The 27,465-nt window shown below is 44.1% G+C and overlaps 1 protein-coding gene across 1 annotated transcript in view; it reads right to left on the bottom strand.

The window, feature by feature from the left end:
- The window catches only part of wwc3 (WWC family member 3), a 180,111-nt gene that overhangs the window by 34,115 nt on the left and 118,531 nt on the right, over positions 1-27,465 (bottom strand). Inside the window, exons 6-9 of the mRNA XM_078409450.1 lie at positions 14,726-14,855; positions 13,081-13,227; positions 10,010-10,083; positions 4,873-5,115 (exon numbers count right to left, since the gene is read on the bottom strand). Of these exons, the coding sequence (XP_078265576.1) occupies positions 4,873-5,115; positions 10,010-10,083; positions 13,081-13,227; positions 14,726-14,855 (594 nt within the window). The remainder of the gene's footprint in view (positions 1-4,872; positions 5,116-10,009; positions 10,084-13,080; positions 13,228-14,725; positions 14,856-27,465) is intronic.

The following is a 27,465-nucleotide window of genomic DNA, read 5'->3' as shown; positions in this document are numbered from 1 at the left end:
TAAGAGACCCCATTATTAGGTATATCCTTGGCATATCTTTACCCATGCAGGAATGGCAAGATTGTGAATGTGAGACAGAGCTCCAAGTCACTAAATTTTAATACTTCGGCAGGGAAATAGGCTGCTTGATCTAATTCTCTACTATGGGATGGTGCAAATGTCAAGGATAGAATCATTGTTGATCCTCAAGGTACTCCTTCCAGCCTATCTGCTTGGTAAATTAACCCCCACTCTTGGCTCTCAGAGATGAGAGTTGTTGAAGATTCAGGCCGCTGATGTATTTCAGAGCGGCAAAAATATGTAGGAAGGAAATGCATATGCTGGTTTACACCAAAGAAAGACACAAAATGCAGGAGTAACTCAGCGAGTCAGACAGTCTGAATAAGGGTCACGACCCAAAACATCACCTATTCCTTTTCTCCAGAGATGCTGCCTGACCAGCTGAGTTACTCCAGCTTTTTGTGTCCTTCAGCAAAAATAATAACCACCTCACGGTTATTATTACATTGCTGGATCTCTTGGCTTCTTCCTTCATTCCATCTATTTTCTAGGTCATGGATTTTCTGTTGGACCTCGACTTTCACGTATCTGTAGATCAGTTTCTTTCCCTTTGCGCACAGTAGAGTTCGCAATCTAAGATTTCCTTGTGTTTGTGGTTAGTTAACTCCTGGATCTCCTAGTCATCCTCATGAAACCAGAACAGGTATCTTCTGGTTGGGAAGCCAAGAGTCACTTCACAGATGGTGGGCATTAGGCCTGTCCAGATGTGGGGATCCTCCATGGTTCCTGTTGGTTGGAGTGATCTGGCTGTCTGCATGACTCTGTCACTTCATTCACCATCACCTTCCATAGTCTTTGACCAGCTGAAGATCACGATCCCAAACCTGGTTAAAAAGGTCATAAGCTAATGGCAGCCACAATCTTTGCTACCATATGTACTTCTGAGGCTTGGGCTACCTACAGGAGTCCAAACTTCAGCCATGATTTTATTGAACGACGGAACTGAGACAAGTTGTTGAATTAATTTCTCCTTCGTCAATTTCTTACATTCTTTGCAAACGATTCAAATTTTGTAATTTTTCACCACTGCTTGGGCTACAATGACTCAAGATGGAATAGGAACACTTGCAATGGCAGTGTGAACCTTGAGTCAACGGCAGCAGAACATCGCAAGTCAAATACCTGTCCATCTCATCTTTGCCAGAGCCTATGGTCCCACAGTGGTCTCATCAACCAGCCCAGAACCAAGATGAAACCGAGTCATCCCAAGAGCTAAGATGTGTAGGAAAGAACTGCAGATGCTGGTTTAAATCGGAGGTAGACACAAAATGCTGGAGTAACTCAGCAGGACAAGCAGCATCTCTGGAGAGAAGGAATGGGTGACATTTCGGGTCGAGACCCTTCTTCGGACTGATGTCAGGGGAGTGGGCAGGACAGAGATAGAATGTAGTCAGAGACAGTAAGACTGGTGGGAGAACTGGGAAGGGGGGGGGATGGAGAGAGAGGGAAAGCAAGGGCTACTTGAAGTTAGAGAAATCAATGTTCATACTGCTTGGGTAAGCTACCCAAGCGAAATATGAGGCGCTGTTCCTCCAATTTGGGCTGGGTCTCACTCTGACAATGGAGGAGGCCCAGGACCGAAAGGTCAGATTGGGAATGGGAGGGGCAGTTAAAATGCTGAGCAACCGCAAGATCAGGTAGGTTAAGGCGGACTGAGCAGAGGTGTTCAGCGAAACAATTGCCGAGCCTGCACTTGGTCTTGCCGATGTACAGAATGTAACACCTGGAACAGCGAATACAGTAGATGAGACTGGAGGAAGTGCAAGTGAACCTGTGCCTCACCAGAAAAGACTGTTGGGGTCCTAGGATGTAGTCGAAGGGAGAGGTAAAGGGACAGGTGTTGCATCTCCTGCGGTTTCCAGGGAAAGTACCAGGGGAGGGGGTGGTTTGGGTGGGAAGGAATGAGTTGACCAGGGAGTTGTGGAGGGAACGGTCTCCGCGGAAAGCAGAAAGGGGTGGAGATGGGAAGATGTGGCCAGTAGTGGGATCCTGTTGGAGGTGGCAAAAGTGTTGGAGGATTATATGCTATATGCGACAGCTGATGGGGTGGAAGGTGAGGACATGGGGAGCACTGTCCTTGTTGCGAATGGGGTGAGGGGGAGCAAAAGCGGAGCTGCGGGATATCGAGGAGACCCTAGTGAGAGCTTCATCTATAATGGAAAAGGGAAACTCCTGTCTCCTCATTCTTTAGGAATGAATATTAACTTCTCAATACAATACAATATAATATATCTTTATTGTCATTGTACAGGGGTACAACGAGATTGGGAATGCGACTTCCATACGATGCAATAAATTAATTAACTAATCAGCATAAATTTAGACAACCCAGTGAAACAAAATTAGAGACAGTTTTAAAACAGAATAAAGTGCAAATAGGTCTGTGCCAGTTCGCTGTGCGATGTGACCATCCGACTCAGCAGGATCGGTTCATAGCAGCTATGGCCCTGGGGATGAAGCTATTCCTGAGTCTGGAGGTGCGGGCGTAGAAGGCCTTGTGGCGTCTGCCAGATGGTAGAAGTTCGAACAGACTATTGCAGGGGTGTGAGGAGTCTTTGTGAATGCTGGTGGCTTTCCTGAGGCATCGTGTGTTGTAGATGCCCTCCAAGGCTGGTAGCTGTGTTCCGATAATCTTCTGAGCTCTATAGACTACCCGCTCAAGAACTCTCCTCTCTGCCTCCGTGCAGCTGAGATACCACACAGGGATGCCATGCGTTAGGATGCTCTCTATGATGCAGTGGTTATAAGGTCGTCAGCAGCTGTTGGGGCAGACCAGACTTTTTCAGTGTTCTCAGGTAGAACAGTCGTTGCTGCGCCTTCTTGACCAGCGCAGCGGTTAGTGGACCATGTGAGGTCCTCCGAAATGTGAGTGCCCAGAAACTTGAAGCTGAACACTCTCTCCACACTGTCCCCGTTGATAAAGATTAGAGCGTATTCCCCATTATGTGACCTACGGAAGTTGATGATCAGCTCCTTGGTCTTGGAGGTGTTTAGCGACAGGTTGTTATCTGAGCACCAGTCCGCCAGGTTCTGCACCTCCGCTCTGTAGTGTGTTTCATCACCATTGGTGATCAGCCCAATCACCGTTGTGTCATCTGCAAACTTGACAATGGTGTTGGTGTCGAAAGCAGGAACACAGTCGTGTGTGAATAGGGAGTAGAGCATGGGGCTCAAAACACAGCCCTGTGGTGTGCCGGTACTCAGGGTGATAGTGGAGGACAGGTGCGGGCCCATTCTCACTGCCTGCGGTCGCTCCATCAAGAAATCCAGGATCCAGTCGCATAACGACGAGCTGAGGCCTAGCTGGTGGAGTTTGGTGATGAGCTTGGTGGGGATGACTGTGTTGAAGGCAGAGCTGTAGTCTATGAATAGCATTCTCACGTACGTGCCCTGTCTCTCCAGGTGAGTCAGGACAGTGTGAAGAGCCAGAGAGATGGTGTCCTCTGTGGATCTGTTTGCCCTGTATGCAAATTGATGCGAGTCCAGTGAGGCAGGGATGCTGGATTTGATGTGTGAGAGGACCAGCCTTTCAAAGCACTTCATGAAAGTCTCTCTCTAACTTTAACTTGCTTTCCCTCTCCCTCCATCCCCTCCCCCTTCCCAGTTCTCCTACCAGTCTTACTATCCCCATCTCTACATTCTATCTCTGTCCTGCACACTCCTCTGACATCATGAAGAAGGGTCTTGACCCGAAATGTCATCCATTCCTTCTATCCAGAGATGCTGCCTGTCCCGCTGAGTTACTCCAGCATTTTGTGTCTACCTTAGAGCTAAGATGATGATTTCAATATTCATTTTTACCCTTGTGTGCATGTGAACATGCTGAGTGTCATAGAGTTATACAGCGTAGAAACAGGCTCTTCGGCCCAACTTGCCCACACTGACCAACATGTCCCAATAGTGTGAGTGTGTAAATATATTCTGATCATTGCATGTGCTTTAGTCCCTTTTCACAGTATTACATTGTTGAATGATCACCTCAAAAGTACATTTATCTGCATTAACAATTGTAGATAAAACTACGTTACTGTCTCGCGACAGGAAAATATAGCTTGCAGATTACACAAAGCCTTTCAAAGATCCCTTGTGGAGACTGAGCAGAGGAAACAAAGGACAGGTGTCAAATAAAACCATTTCATCAGCTCAGTGGCACCTTGCAACCTTTATATATTACCATTGAAAGGAACAATAGGGACAGTCTATACACGGTAACTCTAACTCACCTCAGCTGATACCAGAAAAAGGCAGGCAAGATTATCAGAATGTTAAAGAAAATGGAAGATGGTGACCAGAGCACTCCCTTCAGCAATTCTTCTCAAGTAATGCCATATTTGTAATGCAGTGAATGGAGCAGATAATTTACAGGAAGCAAGCACTCAAACACTGATGTGATAATGGAATAAATTTTGATTGGGACACTGTAAAAAAAAAACCTTATCTACAGCACATCTCCTGTGTGGTCCAAGTTTTGAACTCGAGTTCAAAAATGGGGTTGAAGCCACAACCTGACGATATACAAGGATATGCTGCCACCTCACACAACGGATACAGCAGACAGTATCCTGCACGTGGAAACCATGGAGCAAAACAACAAGCTGTGATATCAAACAATAGAATGTGCTGCAATGGAGGTCCACTTGACCCACAGAAAGAGGCATGTCCACAGGCGGAAGGCGGGCTAGAATAATAGTGACCATTCAGCAACAGATAGCACTGCACAGTTTAATCAAGCCTTGGGAACAACATAAAGGGGGTTTAGATTATACTTGCTGGATATGAAATGTGCTGCAAATGAACCGATGAACCACGAACCTTTCAGCAAACTGCTGGCAAGGAATGGCTTGTGCGCGATGGATGTCATCCTCCAGTCGCTGGCGTTCGGTCTCGAGGCGAGCCAGTGCCTCGGGCAGGCGCTTCTGTGGACTGATGAGCTGCAGCTCCTGGAGCAACGCTTCCTTCTCTCGGATCAGCTGGAGCCGGTCCCAATCAACTTCTGCCCTTCCCGGCCACGTCTCGTTGTCCAGCTGAGCAAGCTGCAGCTGGATATTGGAAACTCTGTGAAGCGGGACGGATGGGGAGATGGAGGGCAACATGATCAGTACACCGCCATATACCACGTGCAGGAGCACACTGACTGCTTCAAGATTGTTATGCAGATCTGCAGGCCAGGTCAACTTAAACTGGGAGCAGATTAATTAACTGCTAACCAATTATTACTGACTTTACACAAGACCCACAGTGGTAGAGTTGCTGCCTTAAACGCTAGAGACCCGGGTTCGATCCTAACTATGGGTGCTGTCTGTATGGAGTTTGTACGTTCTCCCGTTGACCTCCGTTGGTTTTCTCCGGGTGCTCCGGTTTCCTCCCAAAGTCCAAAGACGTACAGGCTTGTAGGCTAATTGGCTTGGTAAATACTGTAAATTGTCCCTAGTGTGTAGGATAGTGTTAGTGTACAGGGATCGCTGGTCGGCGTGGACTCGGTAGGCCAAAGGGCCTGTTTCTGTGCTGTATCTCTAAAACTTTTAAAAAAACTTAATCCACCATCAGTTAGAATATTGTGCCCAGTTCGGGTCTTCTCTAAGGCAGGAAATACAGAGAATTTGTGAAGGGCCACAAGACTACAGCTTAAAATGCAGGAACTCTTCTGGTTACAATGTGTTCTGTTCTCAATAATTTTTTGCAACTGAAACAGTTAATTTAACATTTAAATAAAGATCAACGGCTGTGTGTAGCTTAAACAGGGCATTTAACGTAACCATTCAGATTTCTCAGCAAATTGCAATGATATTGCTGCAATGATATAGAAGTGATACGGGGCAGGCACAGGCGAGTGGGCAGCATTAATCATCTTGGTCAGCATGGAGGAGTTGGGCCGAAGGATCTTTTCCCAATCTGTACACCTGTATGATTCATTAACTGAAGCATAAAATGCCTGCAGCCCCAGAGCAACTGGCAAATCCATTCACCCTCTCTCAGATGCCAGCTGTGTGAAAAAGATGTACACAAGATAGGCATTTATAATCTGAAGAGTATTTGCACCATGACAAAAAAAAATCAAGATCTATTGGATTTAGTGCTGAACTTTAATAGAGAATAAAGCAGGTATTTAAAGGAGCAGGTAATTGGGGTCACTGAATTTGGCACAGTCCTGAACTTTGTTGTGAGCTTCAAGGGTGTCACAGTCCATGGGCAGAACCCCTACATGACCAGCAGATGGTGCCTGCATCTGTTATGATCCTGGCACATAATTCTCGCCCTTCTGCCAACAATAATCAAGAAGATTTATTGTGCTTATCGCCTTGAAACCTTTCATCTAATTAGCTTTCCCCCTGATTACAGGGTCATATTGGAAACCAAACCTTGGCACATTACGTCAGGGCCACAAGGCATGCTGCAAGGTCTGTAGGTCTGATACGAGTGCCGACTTTGTAGAGTATGTGCTCTGCAGAAATACAACAAAAGCGCTGTGATATTGTCTCTGCAATCATTTGCAAGTGGGAGATGCAGATAATGGAGAGAATGTACTGAAGTCAAGAACACCTGGTAATTCATCCTCACCATAATCAGTGGCAAAGTCCCTAGAGCCACTGCCTCACAGCACCGGCGACCTGGGTCCTATCCTGACCTTGGGTGCTGTCTGTGTGGAATTTGCACGTTCTCCCTGTGACCATGTGGGTTTCGTCCTGTGCTCTGGTTTCCCTCCTTCCCAAAAATGTGCTGATTTGTAGGTTAATTGGCCTCTGTAAATTGCCCCTAGTGTGTAGGGAGGTGATGCGAATCTGGGATAATATAGAGTGTGAATAGGTGATCAATGGTCGGTGTGGACCAAAGGGCCTGTTTCCATGCTATATCACTAAACTAAACATCTATCTTTTTGTTTAGGTAGGCACAAAATGCTGGAGTAACTCAGCGGGACAGGCAGCATCTCTGGAGAGAAGGAATGGGTGACGTTTTGGGTCAAGACCCTTCTTCAGATGTTTTCTTTATTTCCTTTTCATTTTCTTTATTTCAATAATAACATAGGAGGCAACTTCACTCATCCAGTCTAGGTCAATTCCGTCAGTCATATTCCCCCACTTATTTTCTTGTAACCTATTCTTTCTCAAATGCAAATAAACAACCCCCCCTCCCACCCTGCCCCCTCCACCACACTCACATATTTTTCCTAGTGTTTACCTACATGAGGGACAATTTACATTAGACAATTAACTTACCCACCAGTAGGTCTTTGAGATATGTGAGGAAACCAGGGCACAAGGAGGAAACTCCATGCAGTCACAGGGAGAACGTGCAGACACGGAGGCAGCGCCAGAGGCAAGGATCGATACCGGGTCACTGGAGCAGTGAACCAAGTTAGGTGCATAATGACTACAAAACCACATGGGCCCACAATGAATACAAATATACCCATCAATTACGGAAGGAATACACTGACAGAATGGAGTGGAAGCAACTGGCATCTTTCACAGCTTTATGTTGGTTCAAATTGCCCTATAATTGATGGGAGTGTTTCTTTTGGACTCAGTCACTGTTGTTATATAACGATAATCCCATAACATTAATTATCCAATGCCTCCTGTGCATCTGACGCAGTTACGAGACCTGAAGCCAGAAATTTGTGTTTTGATAGGTTTGCTCATTGCTCAGATGATCTAACACATTGGTTTTTGGGTTCCTAAAAAGGAAACCAGCTCACCAGATAATGAGTTCCAACATCAACGCGTAACCAACATTGTTTGCAATTAACCTCCTATGATGTGGTAGTGATTACACTTCAAAAGTGACTGTAAAACACACTGGGTGCCCCAGGATTGTGAACTGCACTGTTTAAATTCAAGTCTTCATGTACACCATACACTTTCCAAATACTTTAAACATTTGACAGGTTTATAGACACTAAGGTTTTAATATTTCCTCTGTTCCATGTATTTCCTTCATATTAATTACCACCATCTTAAGAAATTGTTTCTTTAAACAAAAATCAAAATTCACAATAAATGAACACCAGTCAACAATTCTTTCTGACCTAAAGTACAGTTAAACCTTTAGTACAGCAAACCTAGCAGGCAAGCAAAAAAATGCTTTTTATCAACTGAAGAGTTATTCTTTTGTGAGAAGATTTGTACAACACAGCAAATTCTCTTGCCCACAGAATGCTGTAACTAACTCTGGGCACAGAGAGCTTAAGCAATAAAGAAAAAAACTGCATTGCATGTAAACACAAAGGCTCTTCAGTAATACCAACAAGCTAAGGACAGGAATGCAAGATAAATGAAGAATGTGACCACAAAGATAATAGCTATGGCAAAGCATTCAATGCATTTACCCACACACATCATTGCAACTTTCCTCCAGCACAACACCACGTCTTTTCAAAGCAGTTATCCATCCAGACACGAGGAAGGGCAAACAATTTGTCTTTTAACCCAATTCACCATCATGCTGATCCTAAACTTCTTGTGCAAAACACAAAGTGGTGGTGGAACTAAGTGATCAAGCAGTATTTGTGGAGGGAATGGAGAGGTGTCGTTTCGGATCGAGACTTGTAATTTGATGAATTCTGTTGAGTAATGACCATCATTACAAAAGAATGGAAGCATTTTTCACACTGTGTAAGACGCAGACATGCTCAATGCAACAGTGCTGGTCTACATCCCAAGCCAAGAGAACAGCATACTATGGTGCTGTGGTTTTCTGATTGCAGCCACTCATTCTTTTCTGGGATTTTGATCCATCAATTTTTGATGTTCTCTGTTACTTCCCCACAGCAAAAAGATAAGCATCACATTCCCATCACTAGCACAGTTACTACACATGGGATCTATCTAGTGGTTGCACAGTGAGTGGCAAGGAGAAGCAATGCCTCCGAGTGCCAGAGGTCTAGGCGCAATTGCAATCCTGGGTAATGTCTGTATGGAGTATACATGTCCTCAGCATGACGCATGGGTTTCCTCCCACAACTCAAAAAATGTGCAGATTGATAGGTTAATTGGACACTATTAATTGACCCTAGAGTGTAGGATCTGGAATTATTGAGAATGTAGAGAGAATAAAAAATGGGATTAATGCAAGACCAGTGTAAATGGGTGGTTGATGATTGCCATGGACACGATGTGCCAAAGAGCCTGGTTCTGCATTGCATGACTGTTCAGCATTATCGTGACAAATGGAAATCAGTATCAGTCATCTAGATTGGAGAAACAAGGAACTGCAGATGTCGGTTTACCGCTGGCCTGAGCGGCTGAGTTACTCCAGCATTTTATGTATTTTTCAGTCATCCAAATGATACTGCTGCTTTTTAAATAGGTAGATGCAGACACTCAACACGTAGTAGTGAGTCTGGCAGTACCAAGAAACCCCTGGCTTCAAACCTACTTGGGCAATGGATGACTCCCTACCTCAACTCAGCTGGGACAGTTGCAGAGTTAAATAGCCTGCAAGTACTCACCAACTTGTGTTGGAAGGAACTGCAGATGAGGTTTAAACCGAAGATAGACTCAAAAATCTGGAGTACTACGACAAACTTGATCTACCTTTCAGAAGAGATACCTGTAAAGCACCTCTGGAGCACTAGTTGAGAAGTAGACTCGATGGGCCAAATGGCCTACTATGGCTCCTATGACATGAACTATGGCAGGTGCAACTATGAGTGCTTTAAAGCAATATTCTACATTCTTGGTTTGCAAGCTGCAGAACCAAATGGTCCTTTCTCTATTTTGTCATGCATTCACCCAGAATGCACAGAGACTGAACTCAATGTATTAACTATCATGTGTTCAACTGCACAGAACTAGAAAACCAGCAACTATGCAGTAACATCTTTGCTAAAAATACAACTTAATAGAATAGTACATTAAGTAAACATGCAAAAAGGAGAAAAAAGATAAGATCAGGTAAGAATTAAGAATCAATAAGCAAAGGTATCTAGAAGATATTTCTTATTACACACCTCTTCTTGGCTTCTTCATACTGCCAACTAAGTCGAACTTTGTCAGCAAGCTTGGATCTCCCGCCACATGAAAACTGTAAAGGAACAACAAATTTATCAAGAACATTGGTAAATATTAGATCTTAGTTGAAAGTGCCTCATGTGTCTGAATTAAATTAATTGTAACATCTCTGCCCTCCTGAGATCACTTAGTTGTCCCGCCCCCTGACATCAGTCTGAGGAAGGGTCTCGACCCAAAACGTCACCCATTCCTTCTCTCCTGAGATGCTGCCTGACCTGCTGAGTTACTCCAGCATTTTGTGAATAAATCAATTAATTGAACGAGCACTATTGTTAATATGAGCACACACATGACAGGGAGGCAGGTTGTGGGGAGTATTACTTGAAATTGGAAAATCCAATGTTTATACCATTGGGTTCTAAGCCATCGAAGCGGAATATGAGGTGCTATTCTTCAAGTTTGTGTGTGACCTCACTCTGACAATGGAGGAGGTCCAGGACAGAAAGATCAGTTTGGAAATGGGAAGGGGAGTTAAAATGGTTAGTAACCAGGAGCTACAGCAGGCTTAAGCAGACAGAGTGCAAGTGTTTGGAGTAACGGTCACCTAGTCTACGCTTGGTAAAGGAAGTCACATCGGGAGCAACAATTGCAAGAGGCAAGTTGGAAGAGGTGAATGTAAATCTCTGTGTCATCTGGATGGCCTGCTGGCGGTCCCTGGATAGAAGTGTGAGTCGAGGTGCAGGGACAGGTGTAATAGCTTCTGTGGTTGCAGGGAAATGTACCAGGAGAGAGTGTGGGTTGGGTGGGATGGGATGAGTGAAACAAGAAGTTGTGGAGGGAACAGTCTTTATGGAAAGCAGAGAGGAAGATGTAACTAGTGGTGGAATTGCTTTGAAGGTGGCGGAAATGTCAGAGAGTGATGGGTTGGTTGTGCAGGGTGGTGGGATGAAAGGTGTGGAGCAGAGGAACTCTATCCTGGTCCCATCTGTGGTGAGGGGAAGAACTGCATGAGAGCAGAATTGCAGGACACAGAGAAGACATGGGTGAGGGCAGGGGGGGAAGAAAGAGGATGCCTTGGAAGTCCTAGAATGGTAAGCCTCATCTTCGGAGCAGATGCAGCACAGACAGAGAAATTAAGAGAAAGGGATGGCGTCCCTGCAAGAGGTAGGCTGGGAAGAGATGCAGTAAAAGGTAAATATGGGAGTCAATGGGTTTATGGTGAACATCAGCTGATAGTCTGTTCCCTGTGATTTACACAGTGAGATCGAGAAAGGGGAGAGAGGTGTCATGGACAGTCCATGTAAATTTGAGGGCAAGAATGGAAGTTAGTAGTAAAGTTGATGAAATCAATGAGATCAGCATTGATGCAGGTGGCAGCTCTGATACAGTCACCAATGTTGCAGAAAAAGAGTTGGGGGATAATGCCAGTGTATATTTGGAACAAGGAGTGTACAATTTTACCAACACAAAAAAAAACAAGCATAGCAGATTCCCATGCAAGTGCCCCCAATTGATGATTAACTGCTCCGATGCCACTGCTAAACCTCCTTTCACCCTCCCCTACACTGGCACAGTGTGCACAAAATAAATACTTCAGAACATCTTTAAATTCAGATGAATTACAACAACATAATTAAACAGTAAATTGTACCATTTCTACTCAAGGAATTGGGATAAAGTTGCAATGCTTTCTCAACTTTAGTGCTGGGCACTTTCATTTCATATAATCTCTACACCACACTGCCGTCCATGCTGGTTTTCTGTATTCTTCCCATGGTCACATTTCACTATTGATTGGAAGGTAATTTTGTTTTCATAATGTAATTGAAGCAGGAAATAACTCTGCGAGCCATCAAAGCGAATGTGCATAGTTTGGGGCCCTATTATCCAGACGTGCCAGATTCAACAACAGCATGGCAGTTTAGACAATGCTTCTCCTGGCTTTGCATGTCACTGTAACCTACCCAAATAGTGTATGCAGATATCAAGATAGCAACTTTCATGCATGTGTTGACATGAATGGGTGTAGAACTTGCAGCTGGAAGAAATCATACCGTAGGTAAATTTGCTGATTCCACCTTCCAGCAAAGAGCATAAGGACACACCACCACCAAGAGGAGCAGGGGAGGGCTAATCACCCCTCACACTCCCACACTGTTTAATACTTGCCCTGATCAATAGCCTTTATTCTGCCTTCATGCCCCATTCCCACAAGCTTTAACTCCTTTATTGTCCAACAATCTATATAAATCTTGAATATCCTTAAGGATATCAATAGGGTAAGAATATCCTTAAGCAGCGTCAATAAGGTAGAATATGTCAAAGCTTTATAACCCCAAGAGAAAACTAATCACATGTCATCCTGAGATTATACTCGCAAGGGGGACAAACAATCCAGTATCTATCCCTCAAGCACCCTTAAGATATATTTCAATAAGATCACACATGGTAAAAGATGGCAGTATATGATAACCTGCAGAGTTCGGGAAAGGGTAGGAACATCTTCCTAGCTCATTCCAAAAGGCACGATTTTGTGAGACCAAGTCAAATAGACTGGACTTGTGAAGATGACCAGTTCCCTTCCCCAGAAGGAAATCAACCAACAAGTTGGGATGTTGCAACTTCACTGGTGTTAGAATTTTATGTCCACATTTATGAAAAATTGTACTAAAATTCCCAAAATATGCAGACAGGGATTTGAACTGGTTAATGCATTATTAGTCTGGGTCTTTGGATTTTTATTGGATTAATAAAAACACCATTATTCCCATGCAGATTTTACTGTGTTTTATTTCAGGAAGATAATATTGTAGAAATGGTTATTTCCCGAGAAGATAATATTGTAGAGCCGTTCTACTATTAGATCACATTCGGAAAGATTTATCTGATTCGAATGAAAATGGCCGACTTTTCGCCGAATTTCTCCTGTGGTCAGGGAATTAGAAACGCAGGTTTTTACTTTTGCTTTCTCCAAGCACATAACCACCATGGATTCTGTCAATGTGGACTGAAATCACAACATTGCTAGCCAAAGGGTTTATAAATAGGTCTAAGCGTTTCAAAAACATACCTCTCCAATGATGTCAGTCTGTGAACCCGCTTCACAGTACAGCCGTGATAGACAGTCGGAAGACAAGCCGGCATTTGACTGGAGATCCTGCAGAGAGTTCTCAATGCAACAGCTATTCCTGAACTCATCTGTTAGCCTGGCCAGGCTCTGAAAAGCAGCAAGAAAGAAACACAGATTTCAACTTGGCTCCAGCATCATTTACAGCAAAGGGACACCCACAAAGCAACCATTCCAATGTCACATTTGTTACAACTTTTAACATTTTAAGTGAACAATTTCAACCATTTTACTTCAGTATTTTGTGTACTGAATCTAGGCACATCTACAGGTTAGACCTGAAAGCTGCTGGTCCATTCTCACTGCACATTACTCCCAGTGGAGAATGGCATCAGAGAAATTTGGGTGATGAAGGGGAAGGTGGGAGTTGAGGACTTAGGAAAATAAATGAGGGAAGGGGATTGATGCAATTGCTGTGAGCACCAGCACAGATTTGTCATACAAAGGAAGGTGGTTGTGGTTTATTGGATGTCAATCATCCCTGTCCCAGTACATCCATGCAGAACCTATTCAGGAGAGTGTCTTGGGCCCAATGACTCAATCATCTTTCGGATATGGGAGGAAACTGAAGCACTCGGAGCAAACCCACACAGTCACAGGGAGAATGTGCAAACGCAGACAGCACCCGAGGTCAGGTTTGAAAGCAGCGAGGCTCCTGTGAAGCAGCAGCTCTATTAGATGCACCACTGTGCCACATGCTGAGTGCATGTATGTGACAAAGCAATCAATTAAAAAGGGGTGTTTGGCGGGTATGTGAGACACAATAAATTACAGGAAATTGTACAGGAAAGTAAGAGAGGGGAGAGGACCTATGGAATTGCTCTGGTGAGACCTGGAATGGGGTGAATTGCATTGCATTGATATAAGTTAGCTTAAAAGCTTCTTGATACCTTACCGGGTCTCACTATTAGGGATCAAGCTGGTTGGGACTCAGTGCGACATATGCCAACATTATATCAGAAGCCACTGCCCATAGCTGAATTCTGCCCCACTGATGCAGTACACTGCAGGATATTAAAATGTCCCAGGCTCCAATACAACTAACTCAGTGCAATACAATGTTAAATCCAACAATGCAGATTGGAAATTGTTCTACTCTGTTCTTTAAAAAAAACTACAACCCTATCCTGCAGGCAAGGCATGTCCCAGTAGTCTTGTTCCTTCTTCCCATCAATAGTCCCATTACTCACCTTAAAATAATGAATTAATGAATGAGTGAAAAAGGCTACTATCTAAAAGAAAGTTCATTTTCAGACTGGAAGCTTATCTTGTCTTCAACAGGGACAGTGGTTCAGGACCATTTTATTTTCCTGAGTGGATTGCTGGACCACTTTAGGGGGCAGTTCAGGACATACTGGTTGTTATGGAATTTGATTTAGTTAAAAGGACATCAGAGAACCAATTATGTTTTTTATGACAACCCACTTTTTTTTCTTAATTGAAACCAGCTTGGAATTTAAAACAAAACAAGTTGCATTCTACTTCACAAATCGCCATGGTGGCATTTTAACTCACATTCACTATGTTATTAGTTTATGTATCTGGGTTGTTTGCGAACTTTGACGTTATGCAAAGAGAAATGCCTTACCTGAATAAGGTCCTGCCTTTCCTTTTCTCCTAAAGTAATTGATTTCTTGATTGTTCTCAGCTCATTCATTATTTCCTGGGCTTCATCCAATTTATAGTTGGTTTGACTATCTGACATTTTTCGGTCAATCCTGAGCCAAAAGAAAGAATGAAATGCTTCAATGGTGCGGTTCACTTTACCCCGCCTTGTGAATCAGCACGGGTTTTGGGTGATATTTTCAGACCATGGTAAACAAAACCCCGATTGAGATTTCTACTTAACTATATTAAAATAATTCATTTACATTCACAGGTTTACCAAATTTTAATAATTAAAGCTTAGGATGTTGATGCACTGATACTTTTTTGCATACCGTTTGATCATAAAGATGCTGATAACGTGTTGTCTGGCATTACCACCATGTGTTTGAACGCAGAATTAGGGGTCAACAAGTTAAACTCAATCACAACAGATTACAATATAAGTGTTAGCATGGGAACAAAGATTTTGCGATTTTACTTGCAACTTTGTTTATGTAATTGGTTTAATAAAAGGTTTATTTTTGAGGACTGATCAAAGTCTCAAGAGTCCAGAGTAAGCCAGCTCCTTGAAATAAACAATTATTTTTTTAAATGCACACTGTGTTCTGTTAGGGCTGCAGAGGTCGTGAAGAAACTACAAAAAGGACCAAATGAAATAACAATTGGAGGGCAAAATAAATGAATTAATTTAGTTCTGCAAAGTCCTTTTATCTGAAGTGCAGATAGACACAAAAAGCTGGAGTAACTCAGCGGGTCAGACAGCATCTCCGGAGAAAAGGAATAGGTAACATTTTGAGTTGAGACCCTTCTTCCGACAGTGCAGATGCTGGTTTATATCAAATATAGATATAAAGTGCTGGAGTAACTCAGCGGGTCAGATGACACAAAGATGAATTGACCATTGTAAATGGCTCCTGTTATTTTGGTGAGGGGTCTAGTCTGGGGACAGTTGATGGAAATGTGGGGAGAATAAAAAATGGGATTAGTGTAGAAGTACTGTAAATGCGTGATTGATGGTCAGCATGGATGCAGGCCTTTGGCCCATTACAGACACTATCCCTCACTGAAATAATAGGGGCACTTTACAATGGCCAATTGATCTATCAACTAGCTCCTCTTTAGGATGTGGGAGGAAAACGGAGTATGCAGGGGCAATCACCAGACTCGGTATTAGGAAGGGTCACCAACAGGTAATCTAGCTTTCGAATTAACTCTCAAAACTATTAGGGAGCAACCTCTGATAATGAGACAGTCAGACAGCACCAGAGGTCAGGATTGAATATGGGTTGTTGAAACTGTGGACAGCCACTCTGCGTCCAAATATTATCTGCGTCCAAATACTGGAGCACTTCAGAGGGCAGTTAACGACCAACTGAAGTGGAATACACAGTGGTTCTTTTAAATTTTAAGTTTTCAAACCAACATTCACTGATTTTTGATGGCGAGGAGACTAAAGCTGGGCTACAAGATGTGAGTTGAAGAAGATCAGATTTTATCAAAAGGAAAAAAATGACAAGTGAATGGTGTCTGAAGAATGTGCTTTTGGCAATTTCTCCTTTGCACCATCTCATTCCTATCATTATGCACTAATGAAACTTGCCACAGAATAACAAGGTTTCCGTCAGATAGCGGGCACAGTCTCTTGGAATGAACCACAATGGATTCCCAGGAATATCACTGTATTTGAATGGGGTCTTCAGGAATGTTCCAATAGTTGCAAAGCAAGGCATTGAATATATGGGGAGACTGATATAAAGTAAGCCGCGAATGACACGGTTCAAATTTCTGAGGACTTTTAAATTCTAAGTGGCTAATCGAACAGCTGAGACAAAATATGGTAGCATTGAGCCAGTGAGTTTTTAAAAAAATGACTGTGATTAGACTTGTACTTGGATGGAAGCATTAGCAGGAGACATTCCCAGCTGATTCATTGCATCATCAGAAAGGGTCGCTCACTCCAGGTGATCTACTTTTCAAATTAACTGTCAAAACTATTAGGGAGCGACCTCAGACGGTGAGTCAGTCGCCACTGTCTAGGCGGATCTTTCACCGCACCCTGTTCTCCCTCGCCATGAGAAATGGTACTCAACCCATCTGGCCATTCTGGAGGAGATCTCCACATTAGGCAGTAGAACAGGCCGGCTTCTCTATCTCGCTGTCTTTGTTCTCCCCAAGCTTGAGTTAGCTTCTAATTATGATGTTCTCAGAGTACAGGCAGCCTACTTGATTTGTTGATGTAGAACAAATGTTAACTATCGATAAACAATCATCCACAATTATTATCTGAAAGGGACTATTCCCTTTGGGCTGTATTTCAGATCTATTTGATTATCAATCAGTACATGACAAAAGCATTTGTAATATGTTTTAGCCTTCATTAATAGCACAAAATATGATCTCTTAGGGATGAGGGGAAATATTAGAATGTGGTAAGAAAAACATTAAATGTGACTTTTACAAGCCTCATACTACTAGATCTGAAAGTGAGGGAAGTATGAAGGTTACAAAGAAGTTCAGATTAAAATATGGGTGGCAGAGCTGATAGAGCTGCTGCCTCATTGCACAAACAGCCTGGGTTCAATTTGGACCTTGGATGATGTGTGTGGAGTTTGCAGCTTCTCCCTGCAACTGCCTCCGTTTACTCCTCATCCACATCCTACATGAATCAAGGTTATAGCTTTAAAATGAGAGGAGAATGGTTTAAAGGAGATTCATGAAACATTAGGTGCCTGGAATGCACTGCCAAGGGAACTGATAGAAAAAGATACAATTGGAACATTTAAGAGGCATTTAAACAGGCACATACAATAACTGGGATAGGAGGAATATATATCTCCCAAGTGCAAGCTGATGTAGTTAATTTCCATTGGTATCGTGATTGGTACAGGCACTGCAGAAATACACAGCATCCTGTGTTATACGGTTCTATGTTCTAAAACAGTTATCACAAGTGTATAGACAGTGTAAATATCAGTGCAGAACAACATCTGCATCACCAAAGATAAACAACATGCCGGAGCAACCAAGCAGGACAGGCAACATCTATGGATAAAAGGAATAGGTGATGTCTTGGGTCAAGGCCCTTCTCCCACTGAGAGTCAGGGGAGAAGGAAACTAGAGGTATGAAAAGGTACAAAGAACAAATGAATGAAAGGTATGAAAAGATCATCAAAGCCAGCACCGATGATCAGGGGAAAATGGAGCCCACAATGATCCATTGTTGGCTGTGGAAGAGGTGATAACGAGGGGATATGAACAGTGAAACTAAGCAGGACGACAGTGAAACTAGTAGGACAACTAGGGTGGGGGAGGGACGGAGAGAGAGGGAATGCAATTCATATTGGGTTGTAAACTGCCCAAGCGAAATATGAGGTGCTGTTCCTCCGATTTGCATTGGGCCTCACTCTGACAGTGGAGGAGGCCCAGGATAGAAAGGTCAATATGGAAATGAGAAGGGGGGTTAAAGTGCAACCGGGAGATTGCGTAGGCAAAGGTGGACTGAGTGAAGGTGTTTGCCGAAACAATCGCCCAGTCTGCGCTTGGTTTCATCGATAAATAGGACTCCACACCTAGAACAGCGTATAAAGTAGATGAGGTTGGAGGAGGTGCAAGTGAACCTCTGCCTTACCTGAAAGGTCTGTCGAGGTCCCAGAATGGAGTCGAGGGAGAAGGTATAGGGACAGGTGTTGCATCTCCTGCAGTTGCAGGGGAAAGTACCTGGGGAGGGGGTGGTTTGGGTGGGAAGGGATGAGTGAATCATAGAGATACGAAGGGAACAGTCTCTGTGGAAAGCAGAAAGGGGTGGAGATGGGAAAATGTGACTAGTGGTGGGATCCCATTGGATATGGCGAAACTGTCAGAGGATTATGTGCTGTATGCGCTGGCTGATGGGGAGAAAGCCGAGGACTAGGGGGACTCTATCCCTGCTGCGAACGGAGCGAGGGGGAGCAAGAGCGGAACTGCAGGATACTGACTTGACTTGTGTGAGGGCCTCAGCTATGACAGAAGAGGGGAACCCTTGTTCCCTAAAGAATGAGGACATCTCGGATGTCCTGGTATGGAACCTAATCTTGGGTGCAGTTGCAGCTTAGACGGAGGAATTGGGAGTAGGGATAGCATCTTTGCAGGAGGCAGGGTGGGATGAACAGAAGTCTAGATAGCTGTGGGAATCAGTAGGTTTGTAATAGAAGCCAGTCGATAGTCTATCTCCTGTGATGGAAAGGGTGAGATCAAGAAAGGGGAGGGAGATGACGGAGAAAGTCCAAGTGAATTTGAGTGCAGAATGGAAATTGGTTGTGAAGTTAATGAAGTCTTTGAGTTCTGCTTGGGTGCAAGAGGTAGCTCCGAGGCATTCGTCAATGTAACGGAGATACAGCTCGGGGATAGGGTACGCCTGGAACAGGAATTGTTTGACGTACCCTACAAAAAGGCAGGCGTATCTGGGGCCCATACGAGTGCCTATAGCTACGCCTTTGATTTAGAGGAAGTGGAAGGAGAAGTTGTTGAGAGTGAGGACCAGCTCTGCTAAGCAGAGGAGAGTGTTTATAGAGGGAAATTCGCTGGTTCTGCGGTCAAGGAAGAAACAAAGGGCTTTATGGCCTTCCTGGTGGGGGGAAGGAGGTGTAGACGTTTCAACGTCCATAGTAGGGATGGTGGAATGGGGGCCTGGAAAACAGGTCAATGAAGAGACGAAGGGTGCGTGAGGTATCTTGGACATGTCGGGAGGGATTGGACCAGGGGAATAGGAGTCGAGGTACATGCAAATGATTTCAGTGGGACAGGAGCAGGCAGAAACAGAGTCTGCCAGGGCAGTTCTGTTTATGGATTTTGTAAATCTTGTTAATGAGAATAGCTACCTTCCAAAGAGACAGGCCGTGTGTGCTTTGGGATATTCACTGATTTGCCAACTCCAGACTTTCCTTTGCATCACGGCTCGTTTTGGGAACATCTCCTCTCAAGACCGCAAGTATTGCCGAGAGTGGTAGATGTAGCCCAGTCCATCACACAAACAAGACTCCCCACTATTGACTTCATTTGCACCTCACGCTGCCTCAGAAAAGCAGCCACAATAATCAAAGACTTGTCCCTCACTGGTCATTCCTCCTTCTCCCAAGGCAAAATGAAAAGAAGCATGAAAGCACACACCACCAGTCTCAGGAACAGCCTCTCCCCTCTGAATCGAGCTTCTGAACAATCCTTCCATAAGCTAGAGTAGTGACTGATTCACCTCTACCCCATTGCAGACATTGAGCTTTGTCTATGGAACTGATGCACTACAATGCTGAGAATTATATTCTGCACTCTGTATCTTCCTTCCCCTTTTAGTTTAGTTTAGTTTAAAGACACAGTGCGGAAACAGGCCATTTGGTCCATCGAGTCTGCACTGACCAGAGATTCCCGCACATCCTATCTACACACACGATGGACAATTATACATTTCTACCAAGCCAATGAACCTACAAACCTGTACAGACAAGCACCCGTAGTCAAGATCGAACCCGGGTCTCTGGCGCTGTAAGGTAGTAGCTCTACCGCTGCATCACTGTGCCACTTTGCCCTACCTGTTGCATCTGAGTTTGACTTCATTGTAATTATCTATGGTATTATCTGATCTGATTGGATGGCTTGCAAAACAAAGCTTTTCACTGTACCTCGGTACACACAAGCATAATAAACCTAAACTTAAAAGGTGGAAAGTTCAGAATTCCACTTCAACCCGGCACTGAATCTGAAAAACTGGAGGTGCGGGGTTGGGAAATCATATTGTGGGTGGCATCCATTTCCATCCACCACACTGTGTAAACACGCCACACACATAATCGGAAACACGTCACAGTCTGGACCAAATCACCAGGCAAAATACTGACTTCTGTTTGTACAGTGTCTTTATCCTTGGAAAACATCCTAGGGAAATTGAAAAGGAGTGTAGTTAGGCATTTAACACCAAGTCACATGAGGACAAAGGTCTCAAGGAACATCACAAAGGAGGAAGGGGTGGAGAGCCAGAGACACCTAAAGATGAAATTCCAGGGTTTAGAATGTAGCCAGTAGAAAGCGCGGTTGCCAATGGTGGGGCGAAGGAGTGTGGGGATATGCAAGAGGCCAGATGTGGCCGTGCACAGATCTCCAAGGATTGTAGGGTGCAAGAGGTTGTAGAACAGATATAACTGGGGAGTAATAAACAAAATTGTGCCGGGGAGGTTCAGAAGCAACTGCCAGTTTCCCAGGGTAATGGGATATTTTGGAGGCAGGATGCTGGGATCTGTACAGGGCTTTCAGTGGCATTAATGAAGTCTCAGTGTGCTAAGCAAACTGGACCAGGAAAGGAAAAATGTTATTTTACTTCACATCTTGTGGAAGGCGAGCACCAGCCGTCCTAACCATCCTCCCCGAAAAGATATGCAGCATATCCTGAAAGAATGGAAAGTTCTGTTACGGTTGCTGCCTTTTGCATCATCGGCTGCTGGCTATGTTCCCTTACTTAACCACAGCCTGTTTCCTGCAAAGCTTTCCATCAACAGCAGGTACTGTTCGAGCAGCCAGATTTTACTCAACCCTGCCCGGGACCCAAAAATAATTCACTCTTTGTTCTAAAATACTTATGAATGTTTGTCATCTTAAGATCATGCTAGCTTCTTCTCTCACTCCCCACCCCCTCCTCCCATTTCTGTGTATTTGTGCTGCCCTTGCCTCATGCATTATATATTTAATCGAGGTTTGTTGAGGTGCCAACTAACAATAGCATTCTGTCTGAGAAGTATGTCAGAATTTTCAAGACTGAATAACCTTACAGCAGTGGAAGGCGGAGGGGGAGGGGATTGCACACAAGCTTAAACGTTGCCAGTTCTGTTGAGTTTAGTGACTGGACAAAAAGAAAATCAACTACAAAATGTCAAAGGAAGAAATTTGCAGGGCTAAACAGAAAACGTCAGGTAAATGGGAGCAGCCCATACAGAGCTGACAAGGGCATTAAGGGCAGAATGGCCTTCTACAGCTGAAACTGTAAGTCATGGAGACCAGCAACAAAAAGCAAATTGAACATGTCAATCCTCGCATTTAGTGGCCAAACCTGCAGTACAACCTATTTCACAAAAATAGGGGATAGGTGGGTGGGGGGTGGTGGCAGGTAAGAGGTCAGATGGGGTAAGGGTTGGCTCAACCACTTGGGAAGTAATTCTAAAAAAAAGCAGAATGAATGCTTCTTCCGAATCTCGGCCTATTATTTGCAAGGCATTACACCAGACAGCATTGGTATATTATTGAAGCATGTACGGAGATACAGTGAAAATCTTTATTTTGTGCGCTATCCAGATAAAACATCCAGACAGGAGTACAACCTAACCATGCATAATATAGCGTCACAAAGTAGGTTTTATGGAGCCGTTGACGTTTCTGTGAGCTTCTCCAACTTAGAACGACCTTTCACAAAATTCGACAGTCCTTCTCATTATTGTCCATCCTTAATTACCTTTTTGTGATAAAAATCATAGAGTGGAAACATGCCCTCCTTGCCTAAGCCAATCAACATGCCCCATCTACACTAGTCCCACTGCCTGCGTTTGGCTCATACCCGTCAAAACCTATCCTATCCATGTACCTGGCCAAATGTTACTTAAATATAGAGTTAACGCTTTCTAGATCATTTCAGAGGACATGCAAATGTAGAACTGGTAAGTCTAGAACCAGGCCAAGCCCTGGCAGAAGCTGTCCTTGTCTGAAAGCAAGCTAGTGAATCTGATAGGTGACTATGACCATCTGGTAATCATTACTGATACTAATATTTTATCACTGATTATTTCAGGGTGCTCTGGTGGCATTGGACCTCGTATAGGGCTGTTAGTCCAGTAATTTAACTACTGCACTTCTACACCTGTCAGTTATTACTGACCCCTCTCCAGACACTTGAGCATAACATTCTTGGCTGCCACCTAGGTAAGTAGAATGGTTGGCAATAACTTTTCTAGCTGGACAGCCTCCTTTCAGATGAGGCCTAATCTGGCCTCTCAGGCAACAGTAAAGTACCCATCGCATTGTTTTGAAGAGGAGGGGGGTTAATCTCAGAATTCTGACTGGTATTTATCACTCAATAAACATCAGAAAAACAAAATTTAAAAACAAATCAGATCATGTGGTCTTTATCACCCTGGTTATAATAGTTTAGCACAGAAAATGGCCATTTGGCCCACCATAGTCATGCCAACTCACAAGTATATTAATCCCATTTAACACCACTTGATCTGTAACCTTCTATGTCCTTGTGATCCAAGAGCACCTCTAGATTCTTCTTAAATATAATGAAGCACCTGGCTCCACCACCATCTTAGACAGTATTCCAAATTCTAACTACTCTGGTGAAAAGAATCTTCATTATATCTATCAATATATATATCTATATATATTAATATTACTAAAACTCTGGTCTTGTATAAATATATATATATATTTCTAAGATTTGGTCGTGGCACTACGACAAAACAGTAAACGATAGCGCCACAATTCTACCACCACCTTAATCACCATTGTCCTGGTACTCTTAATGAAAGTTTAAATTTAAATTGGTCTTATATTTTTTAAGTTAGAGAGATTTTAAAGTTTAAAAATCACCTTTCAATCCGACTTCTTAAAGGTCCTCAGCATGTGACGTCACAATATTGCGTTCCCCCCCCCCCGAGCAACACGGCGCCAGAGACAAGAGAAAGAAGACGGTTGCTGGCAGGTCGGGGTCAGTGATTCCCACTCCCCTTTCCTCTCCCCCCTCGCCTGCACCCAGCCCCGGGGGAGACTCCGAGCAGGAGGGAGATGGAAGTCCACCCCGCCGACTGAACCTTCCCCTCCGTCTCAAGCGTCCGCTTCAACCGAAGGCGTCGTCGAGTCCCCGCTCCCGTCCGGGATCAGCACCCCGCACCATCACCGGAATACAACCTCCAACGGGCAGCTTCCTCCTCCTCCCGCGTCTCCTCCAGCGGCCGCTTCAACCGACGGCATCGTCGACGACGACCACTTCAACCGGCCCCGGGGGAGAATCCGAGCAGGAAGGAGATGGTCGTCGACCCCGTTGTCTGATCGTTACAGCTTCGTCTCCTCCAGCGCCTGCTGCAACCAACGGCATCGTCCAATCCCCCCTCCCGCCGGGGCCCAGTGCCCAGTGCCCCGCACCATCACCGGAATACATCCCCCAACGGGCAGTTTCTTCTCCTCCTCCTCCCGCATCTCCTCCAGCGGCCGCTTCATCGGTCCTTACCTTAAATCTATGTCCTCTGGTCATAGGTACCTCGGCAATGTGGTAAATGTTTACTACAGTCTATCCTTTTTATACCCCTTATATTTTTGTGCAACTCTCTCAAGTTGCCCAACATCCTCCTCTGCTCCAAGGAAAACAAACCTAATCTATCCTGTCATTCCTTGTAACTGAGACCACATCCCAGGCCACATCCTGATAAATCGCTGCTACATCCTCTCCAAGAGAATAATCATGCTCTTGCTACACTGTGACAACCAAAGAGTCATAGAGTTGTACATAAATGGGCCCTTCAGCCCAACATGTCCATGCTGACCATTTTGCCCAGATACACTAATCCCATTTGCCCACACGAGGACCATATCCCTCTGTGAATTGTCTAGTTAAGTGTCTGTCTAAATGTCTTACAGTAATTACAGTACTTACAGTAAATACATAATTGTATTTGATCTCACCAGCTCCTCTGGCAGCATGTTCCAGATATCAACCACTGTTTGGAAATTTAAAAAAACTTACCCCTGAGATCTCTTTTAAATCTCCATTCTATCACCTTTTAATTTTTTAACAAATCGTGACTATCTACTCTCTCTATGCTTTTCATAATCATAAATGCATGTCTTGTCACTCCTCTGTCTCTTTCGGTCCAGTGAAAACAAGCCACATCTATATAATCTCTCCCCGCTACCTGACGTCATCCAATCCAGTCAATGTCCGGTGAATCTTCTCTGTCTGCACTCCTGTGCTACAGAGGCTAGCTTCAAAAGTACTTCCCGAGCAGTAAAGCACTTTGAAATAGAGGTCATCAGAGATCTATATGTGCAAGCATACTTTTCCTGGACATTTGATCATATGATATTTGATCACTTTGATCAGGTGCCACCTCTCAAATTATGACTACCTGCATCACATCTCCCCACTGTTTCCCAAATGTCATTGCTTCTACTCTAGTTGAATGGCTCAAGAGAGGAGAAACTAGAGATACAAGAAGGTACAAAGAACAAATGAATGAAATATATGAAAAGAACAAACCAAAGCCACCACCGATGATCAAGGAAAGGTGGAGCCCACAATGGTCCATTGTTGGCTGTGGAAGAGGAGATTACGAGGGGTTACGAACAGTGAAACTAAGCAGGATGACAGTGAAAGCAGTGGGACGACTAGGGTGAGGGAGGGATGGAGAGGGAATGCAAGGGCTACTTGAAATTCGGGAATGTCGCATTTTCATCCAGTCCCGAATGCCTGTTTTTGTGATTTAAGTATGCAGAATATCACAATTCATAAATCAAAGAATGGAAAGTTTTGATGCAATGTTTAAATGAAAACAGCTTCTGTGCTATTTCTACAACACACCCTGCAATGAGAAAACACCGTATTTTCCACTGGTTCAACAAAACACTATTGATTAGAGTTCTGACTAGTCTTTGTGATTTTCATTTAAATAATAGCAAATGTTATAAATATCATCAATAAAAACAAACCAAAGCTAATATAATTCATAGACTCCTAAACTCTTTCACTGAAGCCATCTTTCAGGGAGTTGAGTGTCTAAGAGACTCAAAGCCACCAGTGTCATTGGAAAACACAATAGATAGCAATGCACATCCCAAGCTAACATGAACTCTCCCTCACTGTGGTTTATGATCCTCTCGTCCTCCTCAATGGACTCCCTCAGAGTGAGCAGTGCCCAGAGTAGACCATGGGTATGGAGTGTAGACACAAAATGCTGGAGTAACTCAGCGGGTCAGGCAGTATCTCAGGAGAGAAGGAATGGATGACGTTTCGGGTTGAGACCCTTCTTCAGACTGATGTCAGGGGAGGGGGGGGGACAAAGATAGGATGTAGTCGGAGACAGGAAGACTAGTGGGAGAACTGGGAAGGGGGAAGGGATAGAGAGGGGAAGCAGGGACCACCTGAAGTTAGAGGTCAATGTTCATTCCGCTGGGGTGTAAACTACCCAAGCGAAATATAAGGTGCTGTTCCTCCAATTTGCACTGGGCGTCACTCGGACAATGGAGGAGGCCCAGGACAGAAAGGTCAGATTGGGAATGGGAGGGGGAGTTGAAGTGCTGAGCCACCGGGAGATCAGGTTGGTTGAGACGGACTGACTGGAGGTGTTGAGCGAAACGATCGCCGAGCCTGCGCCTGGTCTCGCCGATGTAGAGATGTTGACATCTGGAACAGCGGAGAGTAAATGAGGTTGGAGGAGGTGTATGGAGTGGTGTGCAGCACACAGTTTGTCTCGAGTGCAGGTTGAATGCAACTTGCATTTAAATGTTTCGGAGGAATCAGCGTGAGTGGTTGTAAATCTCACTGAAGGAAGATTTTTTGGCATTGCACTGCAGTTGTTTTTTGGCCATAGTTCCACTCGGGGCATAATGTGCTCACACATTCTGAAACTATGAAATCTCACCTAAAAACAGAAGACATTGGGAGTGAGCACAGACATCAGGATCCGTGCACAGAATTATTTCGCTCTCAGTTTTCAGCAGCACAATGCCTGTGTTTTGTTTGCAGTTGACAGGATGAATTTCCAACACGGTGGGTTATTTTAAGAAGTAAAAGGGGTTATTTTAGAAGTAAGAAGAATCTGATGAAGTCTGCTATTCTAAACATTAATATGTCTCTCCAAAGATGCCAACTAACCTGGCAAGAAGAATGGGACAAGAAGCAGAATCAGGCAACATTTTAGAGAGAGACACAAAAAGCTAGAGTAACTCTGCAGGACAGGCAGCATCTCTGGAGTGAATGGGTGATGTTTTGGGTTCAGAATCAGAATCAGAATTACCTTAATTGTCATCCAAAAAAAAAAGTATTTTGGACAAGATTTTGTCACCCACAGTCCAACAGTAAGAGCAATAAAATAAGCAATTACACAACCACAAACCAACACAAAACAAAAAAAAGAAACATCCATCACAGTGAGTCTCCTCCAGTCACCTCCTCACTGTGATGGAAGGCCAAAATGTATTTTCTCTTCCCCTGCCGTCTTCTCCTGCGGTCAGGCAGTTGAAGTTGCCAGGCCGCGCCGGACGGTGAAAGGACCCTTCTTCAGACCGGTTAGGGAAAAGGGAAACGAGAGATACAGACGATGATGTAGAAAGATAAAGAACAATGAATGAAAGATATGCAAAAAAGTTACCATGAGAAGGAAACAGGCCATTGTTCGCTGTTTGTTGGGTGAAGATGAGAAGCTAGTGCAACTTGGGTGGGGGAGGGATAAGCGAGAGAGGGAATGCCAGGGTTACTTGAAGTTAGAGAAATCAATATTCATACCACTGGGCTGTAAGCTGCCCAAGCGAAATATGAGATGCTGTTTCTCCAATTTGCGTCTAGCCTCACTCTGACAATGGAGGAGACTTAGGACAAAAAGGTCTGTGTGGGAATGGGAAGAAGAATTAAAGTGTTCAGCAACTGAGAGATCAAGTAGGTTCAGGCAGACTGAGCGAAGGTGTTCAGCGAAACAATCCCCCGGTCTACGTTTG

The sequence above is a fragment of the Rhinoraja longicauda genome, chromosome 12 (genome assembly GCF_053455715.1).
Source record: "Rhinoraja longicauda isolate Sanriku21f chromosome 12, sRhiLon1.1, whole genome shotgun sequence".
Classification (NCBI taxonomy): Eukaryota; Metazoa; Chordata; class Chondrichthyes; order Rajiformes; family Arhynchobatidae; genus Rhinoraja; species Rhinoraja longicauda.
This window is presented reverse-complemented; position numbering and strand designations above follow the sequence as displayed.